The sequence below is a fragment of the Notamacropus eugenii genome, chromosome 3, assembly GCF_028372415.1.
Source record: "Notamacropus eugenii isolate mMacEug1 chromosome 3, mMacEug1.pri_v2, whole genome shotgun sequence".
Classification (NCBI taxonomy): Eukaryota; Metazoa; Chordata; class Mammalia; order Diprotodontia; family Macropodidae; genus Notamacropus; species Notamacropus eugenii.
The window spans coordinates 85,205,448-85,228,295 of record NC_092874.1 but is presented as its reverse complement, the minus strand read 5'-3'; the positions used below and the strand labels follow the sequence as shown (position 1 = coordinate 85,228,295).

Sequence of the window (22,848 nt, the reverse complement as noted above, 5' to 3'; positions counted from 1 at the left end):
AGGCAGCTTATTCGGCAGCTGATCTATAACTAAAGTGATTAAATCTATATAGCTATATCAGCTGTGTAGCCAATCTATAGTTAAAGTAATTAGATTAAAGTGATAATTAATAGGTAAAGCTAACGTAATAGCAGTAAGTTGTATAGAATCTTTTCACTGATTTCTTGCATGCCTTCATTTAAAAAGGTGCCCAATTTATATAGACATATGTATATATTTTCTATATATTTACATCTATGAATGTGTATATTATATATTAATATATTTTTAATATATTGTTGGGATTTAAGTACAAATGGTTGCGTCGTGAACATTGTTTCTGAAAGGCCCTGATCATGCTCAAATAGTAAACAGCAAAGGCTAGGCTCCATTGCTCCAGGCACCACCTCCCCCTGGTGATAGCTACACAAATGACAACTATGGAATTTCAAAGGAGCATGCTTTCAATCACCCTATTTTAGGAGGAGTGATAACCATGAAAGGAAATAGGCTGGAAAAATCAGGAGTAATAAGAATTATACAATGCTGGAAGATTGCATTCTTACTTGAGATGGTCTTATTTGAGGCTTTGTACTGGATAAATGTTGATGAAAGGCTACTGGATTTGGCAATTGTAACTTTGGAGATGTTTCACTTGAAGGATGATGTGAGAAACTAGATTAAAACGATTTAGCAAGACGAAAGAAAATGGAGGCAAGAAGACAAGATGACTTTTTCTAGGATTTTGTCTGATAGGGAAGTATATGTAATAAAGGATGATAGTTCCAGGGATTGGTAGAGTCAAGTGAGGGTAATGTGCTCCTTGGAGTAAAATGGACCACCTGTCCTGGAAAATATTTTGGAATTATTTCAAAAATGTGATCACTATTCATACCCTTTGACCCAGGGACCCAACTAAGAGAAATGTACTCCAACACTAGAAATGGAAAGATCCAAAGAATTGGAAATCAGGTGATGGCAATCAATCTGAATGAACTGTTAAATATTGTTGTGCCGTATGAAATACTGAAATGTGGAATTCATGAAATTATGGAAAAATGTGTAATGAATGGAAAGAGTGAATTAGATGTAACTAAAGAAAAATAAGCACAAATGACTAGCAATGTAAATGAAGTAACCCCCAAAAGGAAGCCAAATTTTTTCAGAATTGATAGTCCCAAAGAATACATAATAAAACATGCAACTTCTTTTGGAAGATTTTCAGGGGTACACTCAGAGACACAATGTTGCATATATTATCGGATAGTTCATTGTATGTTTTTGTTATTTATTGTTAATAGGGAAAGTTCAAAGCTTTAAAAAAAATGAGGTTGAGAACAGATATGTCTAGAAGTGGCAGGAATGGAGAAGCAAAAGATCAATAAAACTTTTTAAAATTAGGTTTTATTTTAAAAAATTAAAAATTTCATTATTTCCCTCCTCTCCCCTAACTAAAAACAAAAACACCTTGGAATAATAAATATGCACTGTTAAGCAACAGAAATTGCCAAATACATCAGTGAAACTTAAAAGTTAAGTCCTCAAAAGGTCCAGAATATCAAGGGAATTAATGAAAAAAAATGCAATGGAAGTTGGCCTAGCCATATCATATCTAAAACTGTATTATAAACTAGCAATCATCAAAACTACTTGGTATTGGTTAAGAGAGTGGTAGATCAGTGGAATGGGTTAGGCACACAAGACACAGCAGTCACTGACTATAGTAATCTATTATTTGATAAACCCAAAGATGCCAGTTTCTGGGATAAGAACTCACTATTTGACAAAAATTGCTGGGAAAACTGGAAAACAGTATGGCAGAAACTAGGGATAGACCAACATCTTACACCATATACAAAGATGAGGTCAAAATGGGTAATGATTTAGACGTAAAGGATGAAACTTCAAGCAAATTATGAGAGGAACAGTTTACCTGTCAGATCTATGGAGAAGGGAAGAATTTATGATGCAACAAGAGACAGAGAACATTGTGAAATGCAAAATGGATAATTTTGGTTGCGCTGCATTTAAAGGTTTTTGCACAAACAAAGCCAATTCAAACAAGATTAGAAGGGAAGCAGAAAGCTGGGAAACAATTTTTACAACTAGTGTCTCTAATAAAGGCCTCATTTAGAGAACTGAGTCAAATTTATAAGAATAAAAATCATTCTCCAATTGATAAATGGTCAAAGGATATGAACAGGCTTCAGATGAAGGAAATAAAGCTATATAGTCATATGAAAAAATGCTCTAAATCACTACTGGTTATAAAAATGCAAATCAAAACAACTCTTGAGGTACCATCAGGAAAATGATAAAATGTTGAAGATGTGGGAAAATTGGAACACTAATCCATTGTTGGTGCAGTTGTGAACTGATCCAAACCATCTTGGAGAACAATTTGGAACTATGTGCAAAGGACTATAAAAACTATGCACACCTTTTGGTCTAGCAATACCACTACTAAGGCTGTCCTGGTATATACACAGAAGAGATTTTAAAAAGGGGGAAAGGACACAGATGTACAAAAATACTTGCAGCAGCTCTTTTTGTGGTGGCAAAGAATTGGAAACAGGAGATGCCCATCAATTGGGGAATGAGAGAACAAGTTATGGTATATGAATACAATGGAATACAATTGTTCTATAAGAAATGGTGAGCAGGTGGGCTTCAGAAAAACTTACAAAGACTTGTACGAACTGATGGTAAGTGAGCAGAACCAGAACATTGTAGACAGTAACAGCAACATTGTGCAATTACCAATTTTGTTAGACTTAACTCTGTTGAACAACAGTGTAATGAGTAAGCCAATTCCAAAAGACTCATGAGAGAACATGTTATCCATATCCAGAGAAAAGAACTATGGAGTCCAAAAGCAGATCAAAACATAATATTTTCTTTTGTGTGTGTTTGTTTTCTTTCTCATGGTTTTTTCCTTTTGTTCTGATTCTTCTTTCACAACTTGACTAATGTAGAAATATGTTTAATATGATCATGTACATAGAGCCTATATCAGATTGCACGCTGTCTTGGCAAGGGGAGATTTGGGGGGAGGGATTTAGAACTCAAAATCTTATAAAAGCAGATGTTGAAAACTGTAAATCGATGTTTTTTTAAAAGGTTCCTTAAAGGCAGGGACAGTCATTTGAAGTTGGAACAGCACCTTGCACATAGAGGCCACAAGTTATTAAGTGCCTATTCTGTTCCTCACACAGTGATAAGCCCTGGAGATACGAAGAAAGGTAAAAACACTAGTCCTTCCTGCCATTCACTGTCTAATGGGGGAGATATACAATCAGTGTTATATACACGTTATTATGTGAGATAAATTAGAGATGACCACAGAGAGAAGGCACTAGCACTGAGGTGGGACTAGGAAACGGCTTTTTACAGAAGGTGGAGTTTTGACTGAAGGAAGCCAGGGAAACAAAGATGCAAAGATGGAGAACTGCAGGAGAGGGAGAGTCTAGTAAAAATGCCCAGATAAGGAGATTGTGTACTAACAAGAACATGCAGGTGAATGTCACTGGATGTTATATAGTATGTTGTTAGAGGACAGGGAGGAGGGAAGAGTTAAAGGGAGAAAAGTCTGGAATAGTACAAACAGACTAAGATTATAAAGGGCTTTAAAAACCAGAGGATTCTATTTTTTATGCTGGAGATAATAGGAAGTCACTGCAGTTGAATGCATGTTTGGAAGTGGGATAGGGTGTACAGCAGTATGATCAAACCTGTGCTTTAAGAATTTCACCTTTGTTTACTGAATGGAGGATGGACTGGAGGGAACACATTTCTTGAAATTAGCAAATATTTTTCATTCCTTCAATTTGGTGTTGGGGGTTGTGATGGAAAGACCTTTGCACTAAAAGATTAGGGACTTGGATGATAGTTGCTGTATTTATTGGGACAGGTACTTAAACTTTTGGGGGGCATTAGAAACAGCAATACTATCTTACCTGTCAAAAGGTGGTATCAGACCAAATTTCTTGGTGGTATGATGCTATGTCAAATACATCGCATAAGAGATTTATCTTTGCACCATATCCTAATAATCCTCAAGAACAGCTAAGTCCCAGAGTGGATGCAGTATTAGGCTTAGAGTCAGGAAGACTCATCATGAGTTCAAATCCAACCTCAGATGCTTAATAGCTGGGTGACCCTGCACAATTCGCTTAATCCTGGTTGCCTCAGTTTTCTCATATGTAAAAATGACCTTGAGAGGAAAATAGCAAACCACTCCAGTACTGCTGCCAAGAAAACCCCAAATGGAGTAACAGTCAGATGTGACTGAAAAAAAATGACAGAGCAATCCTCATCAAAAAAGATGAACAAATGTACTTAGTTCAGAGATGTTAAGTAACTTGTCTGTGATCATGTAGCTACAGTATCAAAGGTGGGATTTCCCCCAAAGCCTCTTCTAAACCGAAAGACAACTCTCTTTTGAAAGTCGTTCTTATTCTTATAGATTTGGTATCCTATTCACATTTTGCTTAGACTAATACTAAAAATGATTTTCTTTGTGAAAAATGTTGGCTGGAAGGCAATAAATCTAGAAATAAGAATATTGTGGATAATCCACAAATAGGTGATTTAAGGATTCTTAATTTAAATGAATGAAATAGGTTATGACCAGATTATTCAATGCCTTTTCATGTTTACAGTAATCTAGAAAAAATTATGAATCTATCATGACTGGTATTCAGGTAGAGGAAAAGAATAGAGAATTATATCAGATTTTCCAGGTGCTTAAATGTTACTTGAAAGTAGTTTTCTTCTTAAGAGGCAGGCTAGCATTTAGGTAAAATTTTTATAGTTGACTCTCATTTAATGATTCAATCCTGCAATTAGAAACTCTGAACTCCAACTAGTTATTTAGTAATAAGTGGAAAGGCTGAAAATAGCCAAATTATATTTCTTCTTGATAACTACTTTTATTCAACTCCTCCTCCTCTGAGAGCAAAGATATTTTGGGAAGAAGTGTAATACTATTTCAAGTATGCTAGACTTTTATTCTATTTGTCTTTAGAACAAATATGGAAAGCAGATAGTCCTGAAGCTGATAACTGATATCTTAAGTAATGAGAAAAGATGAATTATTTCACAGTGTTTTCTTAGCTTTTGGGCATGGGATTTTGGTTCACTTACCTGATCACACCAATGTAAAGGATCTAACCATCTGTATGTTTCCTCAGCTTCTATGCAAGAGTCAAAAAGATAGCTGCCTAAATTGGACCTCAAGTCTTCCTGGTGGATGCACTGTGCAGTGGTTTCTAAACAATTTAAGTGAACTGAACTCCTTCACTCCCTCCCCAGCTATGTTCTCATTAAAACAACCAAAGGTCCAATTTTCCATTTAGTTTGCTCCAATCTTGGATGGTTATCTTTAATCTGAAGGTCTTCAGATTGGGTGGGATCCAACCTACTGTATGCTTACTGAAAAGACTGAGGTCATATTTAAGGCAATTTTTCCCTGTTACCCTACACAACTTCACAGTATTTGGTTTAAAGCCAGGTAGAAAGGGATCAAATCAGGAAAAGAAGGGGAATAGTTCATATCATTTCTTTCATGTAACTGTGAAAACAAAATAACTGACAGAAAATGTGTACTGTAATAAAATAGCCATCCTTTGGATCACTTGGACTAATCCTAAAGTTTTGTTTTAGAATAAAGATTATAGAAAAATAAAAGTCATAAACCATCCACCATATGAACTGTTTATTGAATAAATACATGCATTGTCATGTAAATTATTTAAGCAAAAAAGGATAACCTATAATAAAAAAAGTCCCTCTTCACTAATTTCCAATTTTACAGATTTCTGCAACTCTGAAATAGAAGGAATTGTGATAAAAAAGAACAACTTCATTTAGTCCAAATTACAAGTGCTACCCACACTGAATCACATTTGGAGTACACTTTCATTGGTTTTTTTAAAGCCCTTCTCACCAAAGCAAAAGAATTTTTATAGAAATTTTCATAGCATAAAATATAAATGGTGATTATGTACAGCAAAAAATTTTTTTCCTTTAATTTTTTGAAACATTGAAAACAATATACTTTTGCACTTTATACTTTAAGGCACAGGATATACAATCCACATGTACAAACTAACCAAAATCGCTGTTTGAAACTCATTTAAAATGGTATTTTTTTTCCTGTTTGGCTCAAAATGAAAAGTGTTAAGTCCTCTTTACTCACCTAACATGTATCAAAAATTAAAAATCAACACAAGCTGAATTTTTCCACTTTTAAGAATATGGTTCTAACAATCTAGTCTTCATGATAATCCCATTATCTAATCTTTCAGGCATTTCATACCAGATCCTCCCCCTTTAGCTCCTAATCTTACCATTGTTTTTATGATGCTATAACATCCACCTTAAACTGTCATTATCTTTTCTTTGAAAAAACTAAGGACAGGTACTGGAATTCTCATACTCTACAGATAAAGGGTCAATTCTCACACCATTTAGGAGTCAAACTCCTTGGTGACAGCAACCCTAGGGTACTTGACTAACAGCACTAGAAAATGTACCTCACAAAATCAGGCTCTGGGGCTAGGTTACTAAATACAGTACTGCCAAGTTGCTTTACCTTTATCTTTTGTTTCTCTCTCTTGATATTTTCCCCCCTCTAGTTGCATTTGTACTGTCCTAAATAATCTAATGAAGCACTTAGTCCCAAAAAGGAAAAAATATATATAGGCATATATATAGATAGATATATATTTAGGTAAAGAAGCAAATAACTATACGTAAAAATTCCTTTGTTTCAGAACTTTAATCCAGATGACTGTGATGTTAAAAGTGTTGCATTTTTCTCTCTTCTTTCAGGCTCTGCCAGAGGCCCAGAAAAGAACTCACTGTAAAAAGGTGGTGTTCAGTAAATCATGGATGGAAAACTAGGTTTTAATAGGTTAATATATAGATCTTTCCCATGCTACAGGACTGTGAGATATATATTATATATACACACACATATATATATATACATGTATATATACGGAATATATAAACACACTTTCTTCTGGAATGGTCACAACACAACACATATCCACATTAGAGCCTGTTAATGATGAGGTCTTCCAGTGAAATTTCATTTAAAGGTAACACAATTATTTCACTTCACCGTGGCACTATCATTTTTACCAGAGCAAAAATGAGTAATGAAGATACTGATTTCCCTACAAGTAGACCTCAGGAATCAAAGTATTTATTATCAACTAAAGGGGATGTTAAATTAGAAGGTTCTGGAATCTAATATCCACAACAGGCACTTTGGTATGTTTGGTCATGTGAGCTGTCCTAAGTTGTTGAGTTTGATGAAAACTTGAGCTGAGTTCATTATAAAGCTGTTTCTAAAAGAATTTAGTACATAACCTTAATTTACTTTCATAGGTAACGGAGTCATTTGTGTCACCTGACTAAAAAATTTTTGTATTTTTAAACTAGGTGCACACTTTTTGTATATGAAGTATGTGGCATATTCCTTCACACATAAGCAGGCTCCTGTGTGTGAAACATGCTTTCAGTCTTTAAAAGAGGCTTCTAAATTTTTTACATAACTATGTTCATGACCCAAAGTAATAAAACCAACAAAATTTTGTATTATAGCCAATAGCTGTATTAGTCACAACTCTGCAGCTATGTTAAAATTCCCTTTGGTCATACCAGTAACCTCTACATAGCAGCAGAATGTAATAATGTCTCAGTTTAATGGTGATAATGTCTGATACATGGTATAACTCAGGACAAACTGTGTCATTAAAAGCAAGTTTTTCACTTCACTGAAGTGGGGTCAAGAAAAAGATAAGGTTTGAATTCAACATTTCACAATATACATTCTCAGCTTTTCATTGCTAAGTTTATAAATCTTTTTTTTTTAATAGACTGTTAAAACAATGAAAATTAATATGATTTATGAGCATTTATTTTTGACATCTAATTTCTAATATGGAAAACTGCTTTACTCATCTTTTAGGAAAGAGATAATATATATCTAAGTTTTAGATTACATGAATAAGTTACAGTAAACAGGCAATTAAAAATGAATTCAAAATATTATATTGCAAATGTCTTCATTTCTATGTAAGAAAGCCCAGATCTGCACTGATTTGTGGAGCATGACAACCCTCTCTTCAAATATAATACTTTTATATTTCTTAATACTAAAAACACTCTTCTTACAGTAGTCATTATCATGACTTTTTAATAATAGAACTTAATGTAAAAATGTTAATATTTTGTACATTTTCACTAGCCACAGTGGGCAAGAAAAACACTAATTTTAATAGTCTTTTCAGTTTTTTTCTTTTTTAAAAAGAAACCCCAAAAAATAAGTCACTGAGACCAGTTTGCTGCAAAGGCCAAATAAAAGGATTATTTGTCATAAGAATTTAATATGAACTCGAAGAAAATATATATATATATATATATATATATATATATTCCCTTGATCCATTTGCATCTGACTTCAAACCAGCATGAAGAGATTATAAAAAATAGTCTATTTACATGGCATAGTGTGCCTTGGTGATATACAAAACAAGGCAATAATAAAGCATATCATATATTCATTTTCTAAAAGACACAAATGACAAATGTTTCCATTTAACAACAAGTCACCCTACCAGTCTATTGCACATTGTAATAATAGGCAAAATATTAGAGTAAATTAAAATATGAAATTTAACAATAAAACTGGCTAAATCTGCAAAATATGTCAATGTGTTAAAATTTATAAAACCTTTGGGGTGTATAATAACTAAATACATAAAACTATAAAAATAATATTGAAACATCTGTGAAAATGATGCATTCAAAGTGTATAAAGATTGGTTAAGCACAATATGCAAGGAGAAATTCTTCATGTCAAAAGAGGATCTAGTTTACAGCCTGTGGTCTTGTACCATCTTCTGTCAAGTCATACCTAAGGAAATACATAAAGATTTATTGAAATATATTTAGGGTTAATTTTGTTAATTGTATCAAAACAGCAAACATGTACAAATACCAAGTCCCACTTACCACTGGGTCCAGCCTTTGGCAAGATCCTCAGATGCCAGGGATACCAACAACTGAAAGAAAATGGATAGTTCAAAGGTTAAATCATTCATCATTATTTTAAGTGGGGAGTGGGCATTTCCCATTTCAGGTTTCCATTTCTGCTTTATGCCTTCCTCATATACCTTTCCATCAATATGTCAAGAGTAGAGTTTTCTTCTTTCTGTTAATATATGTTTTTGCTTTTATCCTGTAACATCACCTGTTACCTTCCCCTGAGAATCATATTCCATCAGTTTCTTTCCACAACCAACACTCCTCAAGCTCATTTACAAGGTGTCCCAAAAATCTCAATGCAATTTAAAACTATCTTTTTCTTACCTTTAAATAAATAATCTAATATCATCAATGAGATATATACTTAAAACCTTATTATTTCTCTATCAATTTCAGTCTTCTCCTAAATTCATCCTAAACATAAAATTCACCCCTTCTTCCACTTCCTAAAGTTTCCAGCATCAATGAGACAACCCAGCTAGCACAGAGAAGAGGTACAATGATGCACTGCTGCATATCCTCAATGTATAACAAGCACAATTTCCAGTAGTTGCAGGATGGTCTTATACAGTCCAGTCCTTTCTTTCTCATGAAGAAATGACCAAGCATCAGGATTTTGTTAGGTCACACAGACCATCATCAAGCTGGTGGCAGACGGCTTTTAAATGATCTTTATATGAGTTTAGTTTTGACAAAGAAGAAAACACTTGACAATATTGATTTCCGGTAAAAACTTACTTTACCCAGAAGCCCTTTGTCTTTGGACAAGAAGCCACCACTGTTTTTGACAGCTACATCCAGGGTTCTCCTTTGCACTTCTGGTAATGAAACACTAAAATCAAAACTAACAGGAATAAAGATGTTATTAGCATCTCCCTAATTTTATCATAAAAACAAAACACCTTAAATCTTCCCATTTCAACTTGAAACAGCCTTCCAAATTTTAGCTCTTTTTTTTTTAAACCACAAAACTCAACTGCTAGGCATTTTTGTTTCACTGTCCATAAATAGAAACTTACAAGCCTAGTTTCAACTGGCAGACGTAAATGAGGGGTTGCCATGGCACTGTAAATAAGACAAAAATTCCGTTCATGGCTGTATGAGTAATATAACGGCAGCACACAATTCTAACTGTTAAGGGCAAGGGGTTGTCATTCTGGAAAAAGTGATATGCATTATAACACTAAATTCAAAGCTACTTTTAAAATTTCTCTCTAAGTGACTTTAGTCTTTTAAAGCCCTGGTCTTGCCATGCACAGAAGTAATTTTATATAGATGAATATATATATATATTATAGAAGAAGTGAAACAGACTTCACAAGAGGGACACTGCCTCCAAAACACACTGTGGTGGTAGTGATAAACAAAGTCACTGGCATCTGCAAAACGATACATGAGTAGCACCTAAGTTCTTCAAACTTTTTTAAAAAAAAGACAATTTAAAAGGAATATGACTCAGATGGCTAAATTATAGATGGAAATTAATAGAAGTTGACATCATTTTATTTTTAAAGTAAAATGAAACTGTACAAATAAATATTCATTTTAACTGTTATTCTTTCTCCTAATGTCTATCTTCAAGTACATATTTCTTCACTTAACAAGGGAATGTAGAATGAGGGTGTGGTATGGTGTGATGTGTGGTTGGTGTGGTGTGGTTGGCGTGGCATGGCATGGTGTGGCAGGGTGTGGCGTGGGTGTTTGCAAAATACTTGTTCAATTTTTTTTCCTGAATTACTATGGTTATAAAAGTACCTATATCATAAAGGTAAAAAAAATTACAATTAATCAGATTTTTAATAACTGACTGCTGTCAAATGATACTGATTATGACTTGAAGTGATTATTTATAGTGTTTCCCCTACAAATAACTGCTTATTATGATATTGTGTGTTTAAAAAATAAAAATATTTGTCCAATAAAATTATGATATTAATCAGAAGTCTAACAATAAAGTGAAATATCTATAAAAGGAATATAGATCACAGTCTAGTTTTGTATAAGATGGAGTGCAGGAGTAGAGTAAGAAAGAATATAAACCAATAGGATAGTATTTAAATAACATATAGCCAATCTCTTCTCATATGAATGAGAAAACAGAGATCCAGAGAGATTAAGACAAGGTCACACTGCTAACTAGTGGCATAGTTGGACAAGAATCCAAGTCTTCAGCTTTTTATTCTGGTAATCTAGACTATACATCATATTATCTACCATCCAGCAGAGTTTTCAGTCTCCCTGCACAAATGTGACACCAAAAAAAAATATACAAGGCAACACTAAGAATTTGTGGGGGAAGTCATTAGACATGGGTTTGCATCTTTCCTCCAACACTCACTGTGTGACCTTATATAAATCACTGGAGGAAACCATCAGTGTCTTCAGCTATAAAAACAAGGAAATAACTTCTATACTTTATAGGGATACTGTGAGAAAGATGCTTTGTTAATGCAGGTTATTATTAGTAGTACTAGTAAGACAATGAAAACATACCTTTGATCAAAGACTGGATTTAATGTTTTCTTTGATACATGTGTTTTTCTTCTTCCTGATCTTCTCTTGTCTGGAAGTAAATACATTCGGACGTACGGATCAGAGCCATCCTCAGAAAAGGCAATGAGATTTCTGTGACACAAAACAAAAAGACATTATATATCAGAATTTAAGATCATGTAAGCTTTTCAAAAACAAGAATTATTATCTAAATCCTATAAAAGATATATGGCACATTGCCAAGGACATACTAGCTATGTATATCAATAAGTAACTTGCTGATTCAAACTGAAGCATTTAGCAAAATCTTTGTTAAGTCTTGATCATTTTACATCTGAATTTCATTAATTCCTCAAGTTTATCAAGTCTTACATTATAGAGCCAATATTATTTCTTTAATCTGACTTCTTAATACTTATTTATCAAATTCAAATGGCTTCTAGTTTTAAGACTTCTCTGCCTGATATATATCTACAGAAAGATACACTATTGTTTTCGTTACCTCCTTACGCCCTCTTTTACATCATTAGACAAAGGTTTTCCACACTTCCTTTCCAATATCAGTGTTTCTTCTTCTATATAATTTCCTATGCCTGGACAATTTACAAAGTCATATTAATGAAACTATCTACCTCCTTTATCCTTGACATGTTTCTTTTATGAAAGTGAATATAAGAAACACTAAATAAACTAAAGGGAGAAGCCCTCCTTCCAACAACAACAACAACAAAAAATCAGAATATTTGCCCAATCACCTTATCTCTAGCAAATACTTAATGAGAACAAGGTATTTTTATATGTGCTTTTTGAAGTAGATTTTATATATCCTATTTAGCACCTTAAAATATGTGAAAAATTAATACTAATAGTCATGTTATATTGTTCTACTAAAAGAAAGAATTTCCTATGTACTAGTTTGAATGATTCTTACAATAAGAAAATCAAATTTTGATTAACCTATTCAAATACAGTAATGAATTATCTAGTGTATGTATTTAAGTTGTCTATTTAAAAATAAAATTTAAATGGTGCCATAACATGTTTAAGTTATTAAAAAAAAAATAGACATGGACCAGGATATATAATGCTCACCTACAGGAATGCACAACCACAATAAGTTTGTTTCTTTGGGAACTGTGACGTATTGTCAACTGAATCTGCCCCAGAGGAGACTGTCCCAAAGTTGTTCCACTATGAGAGAAAAAAAGAGCAGAGAAATTAGTTATTCCCAATCAACATTTCACATAAAACCCAGATTACTAAAGATACATTAACACAATCATTTTCATTTGGTAAAAAGTTATCATATGGCTATTAAGAACTATACTTGTCATAAGAGTTATTAAGAGACTAATTAGAAACATAATAGGGAAATTTGTACAAAGAAAATATGAGGCAAGTTTTGAGAACATAACTTATTGTATACTCACACCTCCCTACTGTTCATTTGTCAGGATTTTCTCTTTCATTTAGAAGTAAACTTCAAAATAAGACAACCACTTTGCTTATACAATAACATTCTAAAGACATAAACTGGTTACCACTTAGACATTCTGAAATGAGGTCCATTATGTAGAAGTGACATGGATGATTAAGAAAGACCCCATGATCAGCTGTTGAGAAACCTAATTAAATCAGCTCATAGTATAAACTGAAACAAAGGAAGCACTTTACAGATTGAGAAGGAAGAGGTACCTAAAAAGAGCTTCTGGAGCCAGGACTTTTCAACAAACACATTAAGATGATTTCTGTTATCATCTAATCCCTGCTTCTCCCTTTTTTCTGGCAATTCTGATGATAAACAGGTTTATTTATAATACTGTGAAGAGAACTTTCAAAGGTCAATTTTAATTCCCTCCACTGAGAAAAAAAGGTCAGACACCTTAAGCTTATGCTAACTACAGATTATTTATTTTTCCTGCTTATCTAATGAAAAAATATTAATGATATTCACTAATCATAGCCTTGAAAACAAAGTAGATATAAGTGAAATAAAAACAAGTGGGGAGTTGAACATTTAAGAAAGAAAAAGAACCACGTAACAAATCTTTTAACATTCCCATGATATGAATGTTATTCCAGCTTTTCAGATTTCTTAGTGACTTGTGCTATCATATAGCCCTTACTAGCTTTGGCTAGCCCTCTACTTCTGCTTCTTCTTTCCTATTCCTGAAACCTATTCTATGTTTTTCTGTATTTTAATAAGCTAATTTCTTGATTCTTAGGAAATGTTAACTTTAATTTCAATGCTGCTCAAAAACCATAATCAGTTCATGTCATCTAATGTTTTAAGTTGCTCTCTTAAAGCTACTTTCAGTCAACTTTTCCCTTCCACAGACAATCAAAGTGAGAACAGGCTATGTCTATTTTCTAACATTCTCTTCATGAATTTCAAAAGTTGCATGATAGTTTTTTTTTAAAATATCAAGTAATGAAAACTCTACTTTTCAAGCTGTCGAAGTCTTTGCCGAAGTTCCTGTGTGGCAATGGGCAGTGAGATGTCTGATGCTATGCTGGGGGTAGGCTCCTTGATGGAAAGGTGGCTTGGGGAAGAGGTAACATTGGAGGTGTGGAGGCTGGAGGAACTTTGGCTGAGATCAGATGGCCACTGAGGACTAGCATTAGGAGGTTGACCTTTTTCATCCCCGTCAGTCTTTCTTATATTGTCAGGTACTGGTGGGGCTGAGACCATCTTGCTGGAATCAGAAGCTGCAGGTGCAGTGAAGTGAGATTTGACAGATGTTTTCCTCCCTTCCTTGGAAACAGAGGGTCTCTTTACTTGGGCTGAATGTTGGTGATCTGGAGACCTTTCTTGTTTTTCAAGATATAGCACCTAGGTAAGTAGAAAGCAAAATTCCAAAGTGGAAACATTCCAATAATTCAATACAAAAAGCTTTTATGTAGGGCTTATTATGTGACAGGCTTAGCACTGGGGATACAAAGACTAAAATACAAGTCCCTGTCTTCAAGGAATTTATATTGTAGATAAGGGATGCAACATGTACAAAAATAAGTTGAAACAAAATATATACAAAGTAATCATAAAATTATTTCAGGAAGGGGAAAACATTAACAATTAGGGGGATCAGGAAAGCACACAGGTAGGAGGTAGCACCTGTCTTGAAAGAATAAAAGATTTTTAAAAACACAACTAAGATGGAAGTGCATTGCAGTCATGGTGGACAGTGTGCAAAGGCTGAGAGGTGGGAGACACAAAGATTTGTACAGGGAACAAGAATGGATAGAACACAGAATGCATGAGGAAGAGTAATATGAAATAAGTCTGGAAAGGTAGACAGGAAACACTGTGAAGAGATTTAAATGGCAAACAGAAAACTCAGTATTTCATTCTAGAGGCAACAGACATTGAGGACTCCTGAATGGGGAGTGGCATGGTCAGAAATATGCATTAGGAAGATTACTTGGGCAAGTGTATAGGTGACTGACTGGAGAAGGAAAAGAATGAAAGCATGGAGACTGCCCAATTATGAAAGGGTTGCAATTGTCCATATGAGGTGGTGAAGATCAACAGGGTGGTAACAGTATCTGGAGAACTGGGAACAGAACTGAGAGAGGCTGGGAAGAAATCAGTAAGACTTATAATATAAACTCACTAGATGTGGGAATTGAAAGAGAGTGACAAATGACAGGTGACTATGAAGGCTTAAACTTGTATGACTAGGACTGTGGTGACCTCAAAGGAAACAGAGAATTTAGAAGGCGAAAGGAGCCACATTTATAACCATCTATTTACAAATATGGCCTTTAAAAGTTTGATAGAAAACATTTTTAAAAAAATTACTAGTTTAGATCTTCACTCCCTTTGTTGTAGCAATATGCTCTGTTTAAGTGACTTTCCCAAGGTCACAAACCTTTTAAGTGCCTGGGCCACACATGAACTCAGGTCTTCCAATTCCAAATTTGGTGATCTCTCCACTATCCTCCACCACCTACCTGCCTCTACTATCTGAATTTTATTAAGTTTCATTAAACCACGTTAAACCACTTCTCTGCTCACTTACTTCTTATAGATCTACATACATTTGTTCTAATACGATAACTTTCTAATTCCTATGTCTTTTCTTCCTTTTCACTAACCTCTTTAAATTAAATTTTTGTGTTAGGGGAAGAGGAGGAAGAAGCAAGGTTATAGACACCTATAACTGTCAAGCCAAGGGACTAATGCAAATTCAAATGTGAGTACTTAGTAATTTTTAGTCTATGCAAACAATCTCTGGAATCTCTTCTTTTATTTATCTCTGCCTCAAAGAATACCTCACTTTTTTCAAGCCACAGCTCAAGAATCACCTTTTACAAGATATCTTTCCCAATTCCTCCATTTGTTAGTGCCCCGTCACATACCTTGTTATTTAATTACCTTAGGTTTATTTGGTATTGAATATATATTTACTGTATATAACACTACACACACACACACACACACACACACACACACACACGCTCTTTCCCTTTTGATAGAGTATAAGCAACTTGAGAATAGGGATTATTTCATTTTTGTCTTTGCAGCCCTAGCACATAGGACAGTTCCTAAAACAAAGGAAGTGCTGAATAAATGTTGACTGACGTTCAATTGTCACCTAGTGTGTAAATACAAACCATGACAACATATTCATTCAAGTTGTTCTAATAGCCTGCAAAACTTTTTGTAAATACAAATTGATCTAACGTATTGGATGGAAAAATTAAAAAATATCCATACAGCAACTCTTTAAAATTCCTATTCTATTACTATATTGATTTCCAAAGATGATACAAATACCCTGAGGGCAATCTTCATCTTTATGGTGCTATTTGGACCAGAATTGCTGAGCTGGAACCGTTGATTCATAGTCAAGTCATCACTTGCCAGCAGCTGGCTGAGAGGAATTTTCAGGTTCCCCAAGGAGCACTGATGCTGTTCATCTTTGACCTATAGGAAATAAAAAAAGCACAATATGTTTCAGATCTTTTTGGGGGGAGGCAGGGAGAATACTATGGTAAATTAAGAAAATCACAGTTTTGACAAAACTGCTTTTATTTAGGCATATACTTCCATAACTGATTAGCACTTTGTAGAAGGTCTTTACTAAGACATAAATCAACACCTGTTATTTTCAGGGAACTAATATGTCCTAAAAGTACAGTCTACAGACCATACCCTCTTTTATGCCACCGAGCGTTCTGTGCTCAGAGATGACAGATATCCGAATCTATTGAAGGTCAGAAAAGAGATTCTTTTAAAACATAAAGCATTCAAACATCACTCTTAGCATGTGAATAAAATGGAAGAATAACACAATAAATACATACTTGTAATAGGAAAGCCTTTCTGTTTTACTACAATTTATATAGGTGAAACAACAATTTCCCCTGTTATAACTGCACAGAAGCTTTGAACTACTCCAATTCTGAATGCCCTGGCTCACCAGTCTCTAGGCAGCATTGTAGCCCTATTAAGACTTGATTTAATGTGGACAGCCTGTCAGCTTAGCACACTGCAGGTGAGAACTCCTGAGCACAAGTGATCCATCCGCCTTAGGTTCCCCAGTAGTGGGAATTACAAATGTGTCACCATGCTCAGCAATAATTTGTGATGACATCATCACAAATCACAACATAGATCTTTTAAAAATTACTAAAGTATTTTGGACTCCTAGGAGAATTAATGTATGGAATTTAGAGCTCCACTGCTTAAAAAGAAAGTGGAGAACTCAAAATCTTAAAAGAATAAAAGGTAAGTAAATGACTCATTAAAGAAAAGTTTATGAAGGAGCCTGACTGAAAGATGCTTCAGGAGGATACTAATTTTAGGGATTACTGAATCCAGAAAGGTGACTATTCTCCTCTTAGGATATACACTAAGTGAGCAGTAAATGAAGTGAAAAGAAAAGATGATGGTAGGAATTAGAAACCAAAAATTTTCTAGTAAAAGGTAACTAAGGTCTGGAATGTATGATAAGAATTAATTTCAAGAAAAGAAAAAAAATCATTTTATCTTTAAGTACACAGTTGGGAGGTACAGGTCAGCAGTCAAATTTCAAGAGCCAAGAGTCAGTTCCCTACCTACCCCTTCCCCTTTCCTGCTTTCTTATTGGGTCTTATGATTCCACAATTTAGAAGTAGTGCAGATAAGAGAGGGTAAAGGGAGAAATGAGGTGCAGAGAGGGCGAGGGGGAAATGAGAAGTAAACAAAATACCTCTACTTCAAGGTCCTGACGCTTGGGATTGTGAATGAAGAAGGTGAAATTTTCTTCCCAGACAGGTTCATTGGTCTTATATCGAATCTGAAAGGAATAGCCATATTATGTGATATTTAAAATTATTTTTCAGTTACTGAACTTGACAAAATTTAATGATAAATTTTTAACCTTTGAGAACTGAAATTGAGAAGATGAGATAGAAAAGAAGCCCTAACTGTTTTTAGGACATCATGGAAATAATTTCTTTTATTGCAAATGCCAATGTCCTTTCCAAAGATTCTTAACTATAAGAGACACAACTCTGTCTGACATCAATTATCTATGCTTAGACCTTCTTCTACTGATTGCAAAGTACATACAGGAGATCAACATAAATTACTGAACTGATGAATCCAATACAATAAAAAAAGAGCACCCAACATGATTTGAATATTGTTACTATGACTTTATTAGTCAGAAACAGGTAATATTATAATAAATATATTTTTCCCTTTCAATACAATTATAAATGATGAATATCAGAAATGTTTGTCTTAAAAAAAAGAAAGTATACAAATATATTTTAATACTAAATTGATTCCACTGGTTTTTTTTTAGCACAATGCCATGTACACCTAAGAGTTTATATATTAATTTGTGATTATAATGAGGAAAAAAACCCACCATGTTTGCCACTGCTTTATATAGACAACAGTGTAACTTCCACACTGTCTTGCCACTTTAAGACTAGCTACTTATAATATGAAAATTTATCCCTAATGCTAGCAACAGTTTAGGGGAAAACTCTCAAATACTCCTCAGACAAACTCCTAACTGTTCATCCTGGCATTTACATCCTTTTGCAGTGTGTGACTCCAGCCTGTCTTACAGGCAGATCATATAGCCACGTTACTGCTTCCCTACTGTATGGTACATTACAGCCAAACTAGCTTACTTGTTTTGTTCCCATAGACCTTTCCACAAGCTATCTTCCACACCTGAAGCGTGCTCCCTCTTAAGCTGCACTTTGTGGAACCTCATCTCCCTTCAAGGTCAGATCAAGTGCTACCAGAAACCTTTCCTGATTCCCCCAGGTGCTAGCCCCACCTCCATTACTTTATATTCATTTCATATGAATCTATTTTTGTGCATACATTTTTATATTAATTCATTACTACATACAAGGAAGCACAGCAAAGTAGATAAAGACATAGCCAAGGAGTCAAGAAGATCTGGATTAAAATCCACCTTTGACATATCTTGGCTGCGTGACCTTGAGCAGATCTCTTAACTCAGTGTCCCAGGTCAACTCCCTAAGACTCTCAGTTGCAGGAAAGTCCAGATCTTCCTTGGTGGAGGGAGCGTTTCCCCAAGGAGGGGCTCCCCACCCTGAATAAATAACCAGGGCAGTCCCATCCCATCTTCTCTCTACTTATCTATGTACAAGGTGTATCCTTTCCATCAGAATTTCGTCATTTTGAGGGACAAGACCATCTCATATTTGTCTTTAGTTTCTAGTGCCTGTCACATAATAGGCATGTAATGAAGGTTAAATCAAAGTATGTTAAATGAAAATATTATTATCTTACCTTGCTCTCCTGGGCCATGTGTCCAACTGATATTTGGACCACAGGGTTAGGGTTGCTGTTTATTTTCTTCCCAGACTAATAACAAGAATAACAAAAAATTAAACACTTAAAATCTTTAAAACAGATTAACCAGATGGCCATTTGTTATTTCTTCTTAAAAATGCTAATCTTTCACTTGTAAATGCCTTCTTTCTCCCTGGTCCTTGCACATTTCTAATACTTCCTAATTCTTACATGATGGACATTACACAAGAACAAATCAGCCAGAGGACAATTTCTAAACAAAGTTCAAAGCCATAATTATATCTATCATGTAATTGAATTAAGAACAAAATGGCTGCTCACTTACAATTTAGAACAATTTTTTCTTTGAAAAAGCAATTTTAAAAAAATGTAACCTTGTTCATTCTTTAATGTATATTACCTTTTTTAAAGCTAGGATGGTTAAGGTGACAAAATGAATAAAGCAGAATGGATGAAAATGGATCAAAATGCATGAAATAAGCATAATCTAAAAGAAATATTTCCTCCAAAAACCTAATATCTAAGTTAGTAATAATATACTAAAATAACCAAAATGTTCCTTTGGAAGGAATAGGAGAAAAATTCCAAGGTATCATATATACATTCCTACACTTTGCCAAGTGTATCTAAATATTGAATCATGCTTACCAGCTGCTTAGCAGTCTAACAGGAAGAATAAATGCCACTTTCAAATCACTTACATTTAAAAAACGTAAATGTAAACCAAGAGGAACTTCAGAGATAAGAAAATATATTGAGAAATGAAACTTCAGCACAAGCAGTTGACAAGAAGATACAACAAAAATACAAAATGCACAATAATGAGGTTTATTTAGAACTCAGCCCCACCAGAGACTAACACAGTTAAACATGAATTAAACACTGTTAGTGGAAACTAATTGTAGCACATAAGGTCGCAAAGAGTTCTTTCTAGTCACACTGTTCTAGAACTAATCTCAGACAACCTAGCTAATTGTGTTAACTATGAAAAGGACATCAAGAACATTGAGTTTAGGAGGAAATTTCAGTTTACATCTACAGTGATGTATTTGAGGATAATTGCTTGTTAAACACACCATGAGCCACAGAAGTGGCAGCTTACCAATAAAGACTAAATTGGTATTGTAAGAACAAGCTCACTATTATACAACAGAATAAAGAAGTCTGATATTCAATGATGCCCTTAATCTTTTTATCCAATTCAAATCCAAGGAGAATTATTACTTATTCCAGTTCACTAGCCAAACAGTCAACAGTGAATTCACCTCTAAAATACGAGCTATTTATGTACTATATGAAGCAGATTTCTGATTCTCCCACACTATTCAAATTTAAACTGACTTTTGTAGATGTGATAGTATAAATTAGCACTTATTGAATGTACAGCTTTGGTGGCAGAATTTTCTTGAGGGGGAGAAAGGGGGGGAAGATGCAGGATGGAGAAAGACTAATTTTTTCAGCACCTACATGTAAACATTTAAGGTCCTCTAAACATTCACAACAAAAATGGGTCTGTTTTGTTTTTTAACTAGTGGAAAATAACAAAATTGATCAATATCAAGAGCTAAGATACTTCCACCAAACATAATTTCAAAACTTCGCCTTTTAGACAGTGGAGCTCAGTTTTCAATATACCTCATTGAATGGAGATTTAAAGCTTCCCAAGAAAAGCTACCACGAAACAGAACCAGAAGACATGACTATAGATTCAAAGATGGACCTTATCAGCTTATTAACTCAACATGCTGGAAGAAATGATCTTTTAGTGTTCATGTTTAGTTGGTGAATAAAATGATTAAACCATACTCTAAATGTGGTGAGATTTAAATAGAATCTAATCATTTTGAGAAATTTAAAACAATTAAAACAGGGGTATGGTTCTTATATGATGTTCACTATAGCGTAAAGGATGTTAAATTATAATTAAAGGGCGGTCCTATTAATAGGGATTGACTTTGTTCTGATTAGCTTTAGAGGAAAAGCTAAAAATGACAGATGAAAGTTGCAGAGAGGCAGACAAACTCCCCACGTTCAGAACTATCCCAGAGTGGCCTGGGTTGCTTGAGGAGGTGCTACTCCTTCACAAGGGCCCTTGAAATGGAGGCTGAACGGGCTCCTGTCACAGATGACAAGATGAGGGATTCAGAGCAGAAAGAGACTTTAAAGATGGAGGAAGGATTCCTGTCTAGGTAGTTGCTGAACTAGGTAACTTCTAATGAACTAGAAGAATCTATGATTCTGTGCAAATAGTGATATTTACCTGTAAAGTTCATTTAAATTCTCTTGACCATTAACCCTTGGAAGTAAAGACTGTGGTATTTTCAATTTTGCCAACTACAAAAAATGATATTACATAATTTCTGAATCAGTCTATATGAAAACTAAAGGTTCATCTCTTTCAACATGTTTCAGTTAACTTTGTGACCTTAATGGAAAACTGTATTAGTTTACCTTTAAAGCTTTCTGAACTGCAGCCTTCTTCAAGCCATGATGGTTAAATTCTAATGGGTTACTCTTTCAAGTCAGAAGAAAATGAATATACCAAGGGTTAATACAACATGCAATGAGGCGCTCATGTAAGGTTAATGACACAAAAATGGGAACCCAAAATTTAAGAATAAAAACAAAAAGTCCACCACCAGAACAACTAAATCAAAAAAGCAAACTATAAACAAAAAAAGCCATTTGTTCACATTTCTTGAAGCACAAGAACTAAAAATAAGTATTTAATCCACAAATATTCTGAAATAACTATTCTCTATAATATCTTTTTTTCACGCTCGACTTTTTCTTTTGCATTAAAGAACAACAAGAACTACATCACATCAATAAGCTTTTAGGTATTTTTTTGTCCCAATCCTAGCCCTTGTTTGCACCAACTATGGTTAAATAAAAAGGTCAACTAAACTATGAATCACAACTGGGAAAAAAAGTTACATCTAAAGGAAGCCAGAATGTGAAATGATTAAATGGTATCTTGCTTAAAGGTCTATATTAGAATCATTCTCCTGAATGAATCCTATGAGACATTTAAAACACTATAATCAAGAATGCCATCCAATTTCATTAAAAAAAAAAAAAAAGGAGTGGGCCTGGAGAGAGATGTCCGAGGGGGGTCTCTGGTCTTAACTCTGTCCCCAGTAGCTGTGTGACCTTGAATAAATACATCACCTATAATTTGGGGCGGCTTCAGTTTCTTTACCTAAAAGAACTGAGAAGACTGGACCCGAAGGTATTTTTTAGCTTGCAAATTCTATGATTATAAGTTTCATATCTGACTTTAGTTAGAACTTAAATAATCAGACCAAACTGCCCTTTCCCCTTTAAAGATAAGGGTGGTTTTTTAACTCATTATTTTCATACTCTCAAAATGATTTAAACTGCTAACTTCATTTTGTTATATGCAAACTTTTCTTATCATAGTGGTTGCAATTAATTCCCAACATAATTTTTGTTCTAGTAAACCCATTTATACTAATTGAAGGCAACTAATCTATCAATCCTCAATGACCCTGGCAATTTAA

General features: G+C 34.2%; 1 protein-coding gene across 2 annotated transcripts in view; it reads right to left on the bottom strand.

Moving 5' to 3' along the window:
* Positions 1-8,783: 8,783 nt before the first annotated feature.
* The window catches only part of ESYT2 (extended synaptotagmin 2), a 107,012-nt gene continuing 92,947 nt past the window's right edge, over positions 8,784-22,848 (bottom strand). Inside the window, exons 14-23 of one of the 2 annotated variants that reach the window (XM_072652075.1) lie at positions 21,776-21,838; positions 19,301-19,375; positions 17,730-17,816; positions 16,313-16,462; positions 13,977-14,365; positions 12,625-12,723; positions 11,533-11,664; positions 9,778-9,883; positions 9,007-9,056; positions 8,784-8,908 (exon numbers count right to left, since the gene is read on the bottom strand). In XM_072652075.1, coding sequence (XP_072508176.1) covers positions 8,863-8,908; positions 9,007-9,056; positions 9,778-9,883; positions 11,533-11,664; positions 12,625-12,723; positions 13,977-14,365; positions 16,313-16,462; positions 17,730-17,816; positions 19,301-19,375; positions 21,776-21,838 — 1,197 coding nt within the window. In that variant the 3' untranslated portion in view covers positions 8,784-8,862. The remainder of the gene's footprint in view (positions 8,909-9,006; positions 9,057-9,777; positions 9,884-11,532; positions 11,665-12,624; positions 12,724-13,976; positions 14,366-16,312; positions 16,463-17,729; positions 17,817-19,300; positions 19,376-21,775; positions 21,839-22,848) is intronic. The other variant, XM_072652076.1, reaches the window with a different exon arrangement.